General features: G+C 38.1%; 1 protein-coding gene across 3 annotated transcripts in view; it reads right to left on the bottom strand.

Annotated features, from left to right (window-relative positions):
- Positions 1-13,008, bottom strand: part of CHN1 (chimerin 1) — a 103,031-nt gene that overhangs the window by 55,463 nt on the left and 34,560 nt on the right. For all 3 annotated transcript variants that reach the window (XM_037397167.1, XM_037397168.1, XM_037397166.1), the window contains exon 5: positions 12,122-12,235. In XM_037397167.1, coding sequence (XP_037253064.1) covers positions 12,122-12,235 — 114 coding nt within the window. The remainder of the gene's footprint in view (positions 1-12,121; positions 12,236-13,008) is intronic.

Genomic DNA, 13,008 nt, shown 5'->3' on the forward strand with positions numbered 1-13,008 from the left:
CTCTGATCAGTAACATATGCTCTGACAGTACTTATAGCAGAGTTTTAAATAAGCCAAAGGTCATTTACTTCTCTTAGCTTTCCAGAAGAAAAAGAATTGCACTAATCTTATCAAGAGAAGATAAGGCATAGGGAAGCTTCTCGGGGCCTGTTACTAAGTTCACATGGTGCCTTGATTTTATTAACATCCTTCAGAGTCTAAAACAAAGTTCTGAAGAACAAAATGGCCAAATACAGAGAACATTCTTAAAGGATTAGTCCTCTTCCTGACAGGGTCAGCAGGTGCGTGGTTCTACCTCAGCCATGCTTTACTGAGCAGCCCCTGTGCTGTACATCTGTTCAGATTGCTGCATATAAAGCGTGTCTGAGAGATACTACAAGGAACAGGATTTCCAAAAGTACGTTATCCCACTGCTCCTCACCTGCATTTCAGCAAACGAGTATCTCATAGACAACGTTCCACTGTTTTAATTCTTTAACGGCATCCCGTGACTAAACTCATCTCTCTTGTAAGCCTCACAGACTGAAACACTTCCTCCTGTATGGATCTGGGGAACTGCACACCAATTTCTTTTAGCACGTGTGGCCTTCCAAAGGTACATTCAACTTTCTTGTTTTAAAATTAATTGAAATAATTTAACTATTACCACTTCAAGAAAGGTAGTTAAGGTAGTTAGACAAACAAATTACTCTGCATCAGTGTCATAATCATTTGGAAAAGGTGCTTGCATGCATATTGCTGCAAAAGGTGAACATGAAAATGGCTTGCCTTTAACTGATTTCCCATTTGTTCCAAATCAAACATTTTTCTGTTCATTTATTTTTGGATATGTTATAGGAAAATGTATTGTTTTTCAAATAGAATCCTGTTAGCAACAAGGAGGAAAAACCCCCAACCAAACCCCCCAAAATCAATGAAACACCAGTCTTTTACAAAAAGACTGTACCATCAAAAACGTCTCCTGTTTTCTTTCTTTCAGACTCATTTAAATTGCTTTCTGACAACACAATGATACTATTGTGATCAAAATACAATATTGATACAAACATACATGTCCAGTTGCAAATGATCCATTAAAATTTAATCTTCAGTCCCTTCCTTCTTACTTAAAACTATGGTTTACATTTTTCCATTAGCAAAAATATTTCCTTATGTTTACTTTCTATAACATTACTGCAGCCTAGTTAATTATACATTGCTGTGGCAACTAAAAAGAGCCAAGACCTGATATTTCAACTTCCTGATGATCTCTTCCTAAAGGCAAGCACTAGTACCAGCTGTTTTTTGTTTAAGAAATAGAAAGCAGGACACAGATAATGTATGTTCTCTTTTGGTTTAAACAGGGGAACATTAGATGTTTTTCCAAGAAAAAGAAATAGACCTCTGAAATGTCAAACAGTCTCATTGTGTCCACTGTGCATTTGTTTGCAAGCAGCAGGACTACAGATAAAAGACTTTTTTTATTCTAAGTTGTCTGAAAAGCAATCACTCTGTCTAGTCCCTTTGGTTGCCAGTGGGGCAGAGTGGATAACAACGTGGGAAAATGTATTAAATGGTAGAGCAAATGTGGCTAGTAATAAAGGACTGCAGAGTTGAATTAGGTATCATAGCTTGAGAGAGACAGGCTTCAGACTCAGCCACCTACTCTGTATGCAGCATTCACTGATGAAACAAAAAGAAAAAGTGAAGGACCGAGAGCCCATCCACACTTTCTTACCATCTAAGATGGATTTTACAGTTCACATACAGAATTGTACAGTAGCTATTCACCTCTTTCACAGGCTGTTTTATGATGAGAAGAGTATCTGAACAAAGGCATTATTTAAAATGTGTAGCTGCAACCAGACCACAAAGTTAATGCCCCTTGGGGCTACTCGTGTCCTCATTAGTTTCAAGCAACTTCATACACTGAGCTGGGAAATCTTAAGTTCTGTATATGTGCCTGAAGGTCACTTGGACTTAATCTTCCCTTGGAGAAAAAGTGTCTTAACATGCTTTGCGGCCAGAAGGTAGAAAAGTCTCATTTAAAATTAGATGCCAGAATTTCAGCTCCAACTTCTGAAAACTAAAATGACACTTGAGACTACAGTCTTGACACTCCATAAAAACCCACAGAAATGTAAGAAATCTTGCAATTAGGAATGTCTCCTAATCATGCTGTGTTCATGTGAAAGAAAACAAGATTATTCCACATATGCCCTTTTGGCCCATTTCCTTATCAAAGAAACACAAGTCTTGCATGCAGTCAAAACCTCTTCTACGCAGTTATCCCCAAAGGTCTCCAACTCCTGAGAACAGCTCATTTTTGTGATTTTTTTTAAAAATTATTTATTAGCAACATTTCTGAGGATGGCCAAGGACTTGTAGAACTTGCGTGACAAATAGTATCATCTCCAAAACCTTAGCAGTAGTTTACAAGAACACAATAGGCATAAATGAAATCAAATACATTAGGGATTGAAAGTAAAGGTGCATTTTATACAAGTGGAGACAAAAAATCCCCATTGTCTGATATGGCTAGGAAAGGTGGCAAAGTACAGTTACTATAGATAGTTTTCCTGCGCCATTTGGAAAGTCAGAATTGCCTGGCTGGCTGACTGTTGCTTGATGAATGTTAATTAGGTATAAAGTTATCTCTAAAACCCAATCAGACCTGTGCACTGGCTGAATGCATGGTAGTTTAGTTTGACATGAAAAAAACAGGGCATCCTTCAGAACAGAAGCCAAATCCCAGAGCTGGAACTGCAACGTGTCTACCCCATGCCAGTGTAGATACAACCTTCAATCACTGTCTAGTCAGGATCAAGTAAAAAAATTCAGAGCTGGTGCTGTATCACTAACAACAGCTTCCCAGCGGTCTCCCTCAACTGAGACTGAAGACTGTTTACCTGCATCACTGCCCAAACTTCCTTGTCCAAAAGGGAAACAATATTGCGCAAACAGCATGCTGCAAACAGCAGGCAGTGAGGACCAGAGCAACGCACCTTCCTGTGGCTCATGAGCACTGTCAGGGACAGCACAAGTGAGAGACAGACAATTGCTTTAGAGTAGGGGTCCTCAAACTTTTTAAACAGGGGGCCGGCACGCGGATGCAGTGGCAGGGAGTCATCTGCGGCTGCTTGGTTTCCCCCCCAACCCCCGGCGGGAGGGGGTGTGTGTCTGTAAACACCACGGGCCGGATTGAGGACCCTGGGGGGCCGTATCCAGCCCGCGGGCTGTAGTTTGAGGACCCCTGCTCTAGGGCATTGGCAGTAGGTAACAGCTGCTGAAAACAATAAAGACAGAAAGTGGTATCAACCCTTGGTACCTGCCTGTAATGGTGTGTTTCACAACTAAATCTAACAAAATAATAAAAAAACCTCTTCTCTTGTCTCAATGTCTTATTTTACTTTAAAGAGCTTTTAACAGCTAATTTTCACCATCTCAAACTCTGAACAAATGTCAGCTGATCAAGGACCATGCATGCTATTAATATGCAGTAGTTTTTTATAGTGTAATAGTACTATAGTAGTAAATTAATGTTCTTGATCAGTGCTAGATCATTTGAAAATAATGTCTGGTATTCAAAAGAAGCTCTTTTACAGATGTATTACCTCTTCTTAGTACTGTGTTTTCATGCCCTATTCCATTTAAACTTGATATAAGTCCCTGGAATGGATTTGATGATTGAATCAGAATCAATACCAATGTTTTGGGCAATGTTTTACTGCTTTTTCTACCTGATGAAACCTCCATGATTCCTGGGAAAAGACTCGCTGTGGTTAGTGATTAAGACACATTTGAAATCTATATGCACATGGGAAAGTAGTAAAAGCCTGATACCTTCTCTTTAAATGAAAGCAGTATTTGCAAAACCTATGCCAACATGCCTGGAATAAACACTTACTGGAAATGTTACTAGCAGGAATGCTAGTAATTTTCACAGTTTCATATTAAGCAAATAGTTACGTTTCTTTACCAAAAATTCTGAAGAACTGTTCTCTGAGAGTTAATTTTACAGTATGACTTCATGCTACTGAGAGCTTTCATATTACCTCAAAGCAGAACTGTGTCTTAATTCTTCCAAGCTGTCAACCCTTACCAGTGTCTGCTCAGCAAACCTCAAAACGTGCATTTAAATTTTACTCTACCTATGTATAACATTTTCATTTCAGGTCATACATGACATTGTTTTTCTGGTCAATTTAGAAGTAGAACAACATCAGATCTGTAATGGCAACTCCACTACAATCAGACGTAGTATGGAGAGACAGCTGCCATAGCATAATGCTCAAACATGTTAACTTTTGTTTCGCCTACAGCAGCTTTCCCTACAAGGGTTTAAGTTCATAGAATAGTTTGGGTTGGAAAGGATCTTTGAAGGTGATCTAGTCCAAACCCCCTGCAATGAGCAGGGACATCCTCAGCTAGATCAGGTTGCTCAGAGCCCTGTTCAACCTGACCTTCAATGTTTCTGGGGATGGGGAATATACCACCCCTCTGGGCAACCTGTTCCAGTGTTTCACCATCTTCATTGTAAAAAAATTCTTCCTTACATCTAGTCTAAATCTACCCTGTTTATTTTAAAAGTTCCTCATGACTGTCACACTTCTTTTTTGCTTCTACAGGTTTTCTCACACTAAAAGCAACTTGCTCTTAACTTACCTTAAGACAATATGCATATTTTATTTCAGTATATCAAGGAAACCTGAGCAGAAGACATCAAGTGAAAACCCCCCAAAAATGTCATTATTACAAAATAGCTTTGCAAATGCACGAACGGTTTTTGGAGAGCAGAGTGGAGAAACATTGGTTTTGTTCCTGTTTTGGTTTCTTTTTTTAATATACACTCTATAGGCTATTGTTCAAGGTCTCAAAGTTTATATTAAAAAAAATATTCTATTTCCCTTAGATTAAAAATAACTACAGTAAGATTTCTGTTCAAATTTTGCCTTAAGCCACTATTAATCCCAACCTTACAATGCATGTTTACTTAAAGCTATTACACAATTTGCTACTTAAGTTGTTTTCTCAGTGTATTCTACCTCTAATCTTCTAGTAATCACGTTTTTGTGAACAGTGAGATTGACCAACATAATCATCCTGCCCTCTGAAATGGTTTTTCCTCAAGGCTGCATTCCTTAACAATAAACAAAAGCATAATAATGCAAAATGCAATGGTTCCTGCATATACAGTGTACACTGTTAGAATTTTTGGGGCTACTAACAGCTCATCAATAAAGATCGATAGCTTTTATATTATTATATTCTGTTTTTCTAAATACAGTTTCTTTCTTAGTGCAAGCACAGCAGTAGGTGGGGCAGACATCAATTTATTACTGAAACTGTTACGAGTTCATTTATTCATCTCAAGTTATAAAAGAAAAAAAAAGTAACCTGATTCTCTTCCTAGCACCCATCAAATGAGGAGGAACTTACACTTAACTCAGCTGATCGATTTCAAATATAAAAGAAGGAAAGGAAGAGGAAAACTAGGCCAGGTAACATTTATTGCTGTCAGAGGTTTTAGCATTTGAATAATTCATAAATGTTTTGATGAAAACAATTATGAGATTAAACAATGATACGAGGCTATTGTGTGTTACTTTAAAAACATATTTATAAAGCATCCATAGTATCTACAGCTGAAGGACCTTTTGCTTATTGGTGAAGCACAGGAAAAAAGTTGTTTCTCCAAACACAAAAATTCATAAATATGTATTGCAAAAGCATGCAAAAGAAGAGGCCGACCAAAAGGACTAACTCGAAGATGTATTTCTAAGTGGCATTTTCTAAAAGCAAGAGAGCAAAAAAGGCATTCCAGTAGAAACTGCATAGGACAGAAAATTTATGTATCTTTTTCACGGGGGAAGGAGCAGGGTAGAATAGGAGAACACATACACACAATTTAGTTATCATCTGATTGCATTATAATTTGACTTGTTACTGCTTCAACTCTAACAGTGTCTAGAAGCTTAAAACCAGGCAGATATTAACCACCATAAAAACAGCACAGTACAGCACAGATTCCTGCTGTGAGGAGCTGTGACTGGGGGCAGTCTGGGAGATGGGGTACAACTTTGTCTGGGCCATTTTTAAGAGATCCTAGACTTCTGTACTGAAAAGGCATGTGAGACAGTATGGGAAAGAAAAAATCTTCTCTAATGAAGAAATGAGGCAGGGGAAACTTAAAAGCCTCAAGCCAAGTCAGATGTGAAGCCAAAAAGTGAGCCCAGGTCTTCTGAGCTCGCCACAGCGCCTCAGCACAAGCCCAATGCCTCCACCGCACACCAGCTTACAGTAGATCTCTGCGGTGCAGCAGGAGCTACAGGCAGAGGTGAAGGACACAGCACAAAATGAACGAGCTACACACACTGAGCAGACAGCTCTTGGACAAGTTACCAAAAAGTTCACAACAGCACCAAAGCAGAGAATGTTCCTCTGAGAAGCGCTGAACTTACACGAGCAGGAGAAAGACTGCAGCAAACTGAATTGCCAAAGATAAATTAGACACTCTAGCCAAAAGAAAACAGAGCTGACAACAACAACAGATGGGAAGAGGAGGGAAGGAGAACAGGAACACAGCAAGAAGACATGAACCATAAGGAAAAAAGCATTCTAGTCTGTGGGAGGACCTAGGTAGCCAGTTAATTACTCATTAAGGTTAGTAGCTATTATTATTCTACATACTTAAGCGAAGCCACCTCAGTAGTGCCCAGGTGCGCTAACATAAGGCAGATGACATTCAGGACACCTATTGTTGTTTACTGGTGGCTGAACCTTCCACGCCACTGACAAAGTAACAGTGTATTATTTAGTATGAAATTTTATATAGGAATAGAAACTTCTTTTACATGGAAGATTATTTAATTAGAGGTCCAATTGTTTTACTTCAGAGCAGAAAAGCAAGCTCCAAAATTTAGCAGCACACCTTCCTCTGGGGCTAGCCCTAGCTTGTATGATTTACTCAGCCAACAGAATGACAGCTTTAGTTACAGCAAAATTTTAAGCTTTCATGAAATATTTGGCTCTTCACAAGGGGGGTGGGGGGGAAGCAGCCCATCATATTAGCTGGCATACCTGTTGTGTTAGCCTAATAAAACAGCTTTACCATGAACTGACTCTTTCATCTAAAAGAAGCCACAGATACCAGAGTGGCCAACTTTTGAAATGCGCCTGAATTCTGCACCTATGGAAGTGTGACAGGCTAAGCCTGGGGGAGAAGGAACAGTCCCTCCCCAAGAGCTTCAGCTGGCCACAGAGGAAGGAGCACTCTTTTGCCATTTCATGCAGAATAAAGAAAACTGGTCAAAGTGGGTCAGGCTGAAACATATTTATCCCACAGATAGAATTGCTCCAAAATACGATCAAACCTATCCCAGCTAAGCTTTAAAGTTGGTGTGTGCATGTATATCTGTACACACCTATGTGTATATAGTTTCCCAGGTATTTCAGCTAGTAACTAAAGGAATATTGTATGAATATTTTAGAAAGGTTTTTAGACACTGAATTCAGTCCTTGCTACTGCCAATCACTGCATTTACAAATCAGGTAAAAAAAAATACACATAAAGATATGCAAAGTATAGTCTTTAAAATGGTCTTTATAATTTTTTCCTACCAACTACTATAATGTCAGAATACTGTTACCACGGTGAAGTGAGGGGATGGAGTCAGATAGTATTTTGCGGGGCTCCTTCTGATTACTTATAGATCAGCTGTGGATTCAGGATGAACTATGACCAAATTTTGATACATTCATAATTTTAAAGACCATAATTTAGTTATTAACACATTGAAAGTTTTTTCCAATGATTTTTCTTTCCCCAATCCTTCCATGTCTCAGTCTGTACAATGAGGCTTTCCAGAAGAATGCAGATGCACAATTTTAACCTCTGAATTCAAGAAGCCTCTTGCAGTTGTTGAATTTTACACATGTAAGTAATCCCATGGCAATCAACACATGTTCTGGAAGAGCGCTACACGTGTGTCCCGAAAGAGCCCGCTGAAAATGAACAGCATTTGGCTACCGAAGCAATTGTCCTGAAATTAAAAAGGTTCATTTGCAGTGTTATGCTTCAATAGCCTACTAAAATAGCCTTTTAAAATATCTGTGGCTAGTTTCTTAATGCAATTTCATAATTTAGGGAGGCAGAACATGTGTATCAATTTCTTGCACAGTACGTGTAGTAGGTTGACTAAACTAAGGATTACTAATTCTTGACATTTATTTTGCCTCAAGAATTCTCTCCTGATGCCACATAATCTTCAATGTGCCCTAACCCTCAAACATAAAGCAAACTACTCATAATCACAGCTAACATCATTACCTTTTTTTTAAAAATCATGCTGCAAAACCTTATTTCCATTCATTCTCAGTATCACAACAATAGGAATTGCAGGAAGGGAAACCATGGTAACCAACTGAACGTGCTACAGCAGATATCTGCTCAAAAGAACATGCAGTACCATCACACTTCAACGCCTACCACTAGTACAATCTCTACCCATTTCCTCCTTATCCTCATCCTAATTATTAAACAAGCTCTCAACCACAAAAGGCTACATTGTCTTATTGTTACTGTCATTTGCTATAGGTCCTGGCATTAAGCACTGTACTACACTTTTGCCAAATTTAAAAGCAGATCTAATACCTCCAGGAACTAATTAGGAATTTTCAGTTCTTTTAATCAGTTTGGAACATCTAATTAATGTTACAATGTATTTTATATTTTTTTATTGTCACAGAGACTTGCTGATATGTATGGACACACATATATACCTACAATAATTTTCTCATGTTAGTAATTTTTTTTAAACCTCAGGGTTGCAAAAAATTTTCAGTGGCATTCTTTGGTTAATTAATTAGTGAATCAGTGAATTCTGCTATGATTTTTCTTTTTTTTTTTTTAAATAAGCTATGAGAAGCCACATTCATGATTAAGTACAGGCATTAAATATAGTAGGGTGCTGCTTTCTACCCTTATTTGTGTTTATGCTTCATTCTCTTACATCTGATGTCTGAACTGATAGAATTTCCCAGGCTTTCTTAGGCTCTGAACATCAGTTTTCTTTGCAGGACAGGTCTGAATATTTAGCCAAACACACACTTAACCCAAAATTTAAATTATAGTTTTCTTTTTCCCTAAGAACGTACTTCTACCTCAGTTACAAATTCTGGGAAATTTGTTTTCTGAAAAAAACCCCTCTTTTTTTGAATTTAGATTTAAAAGGTAGTCTCTTAAAAAAAAAAAGAAATTATGCAAATTAATTGCACAATAATGGATGAAGGTAGACAAAAACAGCTCATCAGAAGGTGATCAAAATGCAGCTTCTCATATAAGTGGAAAGCAGATTTTACAGTAATTCACCAGCAACTTTAATAACTGAAAAGGTATTTTGTGTAAGAATCACTTTTTCTACCTTATTAAAGAAGAAGAAATACTCAAAATCTTCACTTTGAACTCAGTTAACTATTCCACAGCATTGCACTAAAAATATTTGACTGCCTCGGTTAAGCCTGAAAAAGCTATTATTTGCCCTGTCCTATATTTGGTCATTTAATCGGTGCTAGGCTATGTCTGTAGCTATTGCAGCTCAGGAACAAGATCTTTAGATCTGCTAAAGCTTGTTCTATAAAAGCATCAGAGCCTAATGCTCCACAGCAGTCAAAAACTCATTTAAAAAGATTTAGAGAACAAAGAAAGAAAACTCCATGGCCCACTTCATCTTGAACAGGATGTGCAGTCCTGGTCCCCTCACCTCCAAAAGATCATCACAGAGTAAGAGAAAGGCGCAGAGAAAGATGACAGAGATGATGAGGGGTATGGAACAGCTTCACTACAAAACCTGAATGTATAGTTTAGGACTCCTTGACCTGTAAAGAGAACAATAAGGGGCATGTGAGTGGCATCGAAAAGGTAAATGGAGATCAGTTGTTCACTGTTTCTCATAATACAGAAACTAGGGAGCATCCAATAAAATTGCAAGGTGGAATCTTCAAAAAAGGGATGCTGCTTCCCATAACACCTAGTTAAGGCATGGAACTCATGCTACAGTTGGAGACAGCAAAGTCTACCAAGGTTAAAAAATGGGCTCAGAAAGCCACTAGACAAAAATCTCTCCATCAAAGGCCTGAAGAAATAGCGAAGATAACAATTTGGCTCAGAAGTCCCTGAACAGCAAATTTTCAGAGGCTGGGAGAGCACATCAGAACTACTACTACATGTTCATCTTGTTCTGACACTTGTCTTTCAACGTTTGCTATTAATAGCTAGCAAAGAGTGGATACTGGATTGGACTATGAACTGGTCCTTTGATCTGACCTAGTCAGGGAACTTGCTAATACGTAACAGATATATAACTCAGGAGAAACTCTTTGCAAACTATTACCCAGATCTCTGCCCAACTCTATCCATTTTATGATGGCTTAAAGCATCCCTTAGAGTAACTTAAGAAGAAGTGAGATGCGGAAGAACCACGTTAGGAGTAGAATGGTCCATAAAAGAACCTTCATGCACCAACTGCATTTGCATTCTGTGCATTTTGGATGTAGCTAAAGGCTGTAGCTTAGTGTGATTAGCCAATCTGTTCCAGATTTCACAAAAACATGTTTTTATAACTGTGAATTCTGTCTGACTACAAAGTAGTTATGATTTGTGGTGTTAACAGTTTGTTCTTTATCTTCTAGGAAGATTAAGTTGTGTAACAGTGGAAATCTTCAGTGCAGAGCAAAGACAATCTAAGCATCTCTGGAAGAAGCCCGCTATAGGTACAGTCTAGAATGGAATGAGCGATGAGGATAGAGACAGAAGAGAATATCATTGTTTTTCCCCTATAATACAGCCCCCTGTAAGGTGATCTTTAATAATTTTAGAAAAAGATACTTACTTAACAAAGTTGAGCTAGGTTTCATTAATCTCTATCAGAGCTGCAGCATTGAGGATGATGTATTCAGAAATACATTTAGGCAGTCATAATAAGGATTCTTAATTCTACCCTTATGTCTCAGCTAGCTTGCTTTGTGGCCAAAGGAGTTTTGTTAGTGTTTTTTCTAACTTTCAATTTAACTAGATTAGAAACTTTACAAACACAGGAGATAACTGATGTTAAAGTTGATTAAACAAACTGTAATATAAACTAAATCAATCAAACAACAAACACCAGGATATCTTCCTTTTTGAATTCCGAGGATGCAGAGGACACAGTGCCTTCACTTAATTTAGTAACACAAAGGAAAACATTAGACAACACGGAACTACAACTGGAACTAAATTAAAAACAACTTCACCAATGGCTTGTGTGAGGATACCATCAAGATTGTAGACATCAGCTAAAACAGTTGGCGGAATTAAATGTAGAATTCAAATTTTTCCATGATGATTTGAGGAGTTGCCTGGTTTGGGTCCCCAGGACAAAGCATGAGAAGCTTGGGTTTTTGCACTGCAGAAATGAAGAGTGGATATATTTCATTGCAGAGACAGCATACCTTGCCACAGAAGGGGTTATGATCCTGTTTCATTAAACTGCTCTTCACGACTGGATGCACTGGGTTTTTCAGGATTCCCAGGCATGCTGGCACAAACACAAGAAGAAGACATCTGCCAGATCTAGGTGTGCTGAGCTGTCTGAAGTGCCTGCCCCTCAGCCAGGGAACAACCCTATCTCAGTTTCAACAGCAGCTGATCCTACCCAATGCCTCCACAAGACTTTTAGGTCTCAAAGAACTGGGATCTTATGATGCAATCGCACTTCATAGCTAGTTTTCAATTTGTCCTAATCACAACTGATAGACTGTCAAAGACAGACAAGTCAGGCAACAAACATACACAGAGACAAATGTTCTCAAACGTCTAAATGGGGTCACATCTGTAACGTAGTGGGAAAAGGGCAAAATGAAGCACTACCAGCAAAAACATAATTGCTATTATCCTGATGGTGCAAGTAATAAGGAATGTTAGCACTTCAGAAAGGGTTAGGAAAGGTTAAAGATACCAAATCTGTAACTGAAGTAAAAGTACCACCATGATTTTTAAAAAAATAAAATTAAGAAAATCACAAGGAAGTTCAAGCACTAAGGTCAACAACACAGTACAATCTTTTGAATATTTTATAAATTTAAAAATGAAGTATTAATTACGAACCTTAATGCCAAAGTGTAGGTTCCAGGTTGCCGTTGGCTTTCACGAATGAGGTAGCTTCCCTCTGCAACGCTTAATAATTGGTCAGCTTCCTCCCTTGAGATCATCCCATGGAATCTAAGGAAAAAAATCCCTTCTGAAACACACGTTTTCACTTTTAAATCACCTGTTCTTCTTTTAAAAACCACCAACCACAGTAATTAAAAAAAGACACAAACATAAAAGTGACTGATTTTTAGGAATCTACATCTTAAACTAATCTCCCTTTCTGCCTGCATTTGAAGTCACTTTAAATGGTTTAGAAAGGCTTCTATGAAACAATATCTATGAAATTAGTATATTGCTTTTAAAATCTGCATCTATCAATTTAATATGTAGAAATAAATCCATTTTCTCCTGCTGGCTTCACATGTTTTGTGCCAGTGGCATGCAATACAACATTTTGCAGCATTCAGGGACTTAATGGCAATTTGCTAAAAACTTGGGGATGACATATAATCTCAGTAATTACTGGTGTAATATCCCAGCAATACTACACATCTTTTACCAAAAAAAACCCCAAGTAAGATCTACTTTGTTTCCCCACACTAAAATCTAACCATCTTTGCCTTAGCAGTCTGAAACAGAAGACACACATATACTGTACACTTGTATTGCATTTGTGATCCAAATCTCTTATTTTCCTGCACACAAACACCTTCTGCAAAAGCCAACTGGAGGTGGGGGTAGAAAGAGACAACCCTCTGAAAGTACAGAAACATGTTTTTCTGACTTAAGGTAGCACTCGATATCCATATCCATCAGAAAACGCAGCTGTATATTTTAGGCAGACAAAAGTGATGGTACTGCAATAATAATGTAATGGTGAACAGGACACACTGCTGTAAAAC

This window comes from Falco rusticolus, chromosome 8, assembly GCF_015220075.1.
Source record: "Falco rusticolus isolate bFalRus1 chromosome 8, bFalRus1.pri, whole genome shotgun sequence".
Taxonomy (NCBI): Eukaryota; Metazoa; Chordata; class Aves; order Falconiformes; family Falconidae; genus Falco; species Falco rusticolus.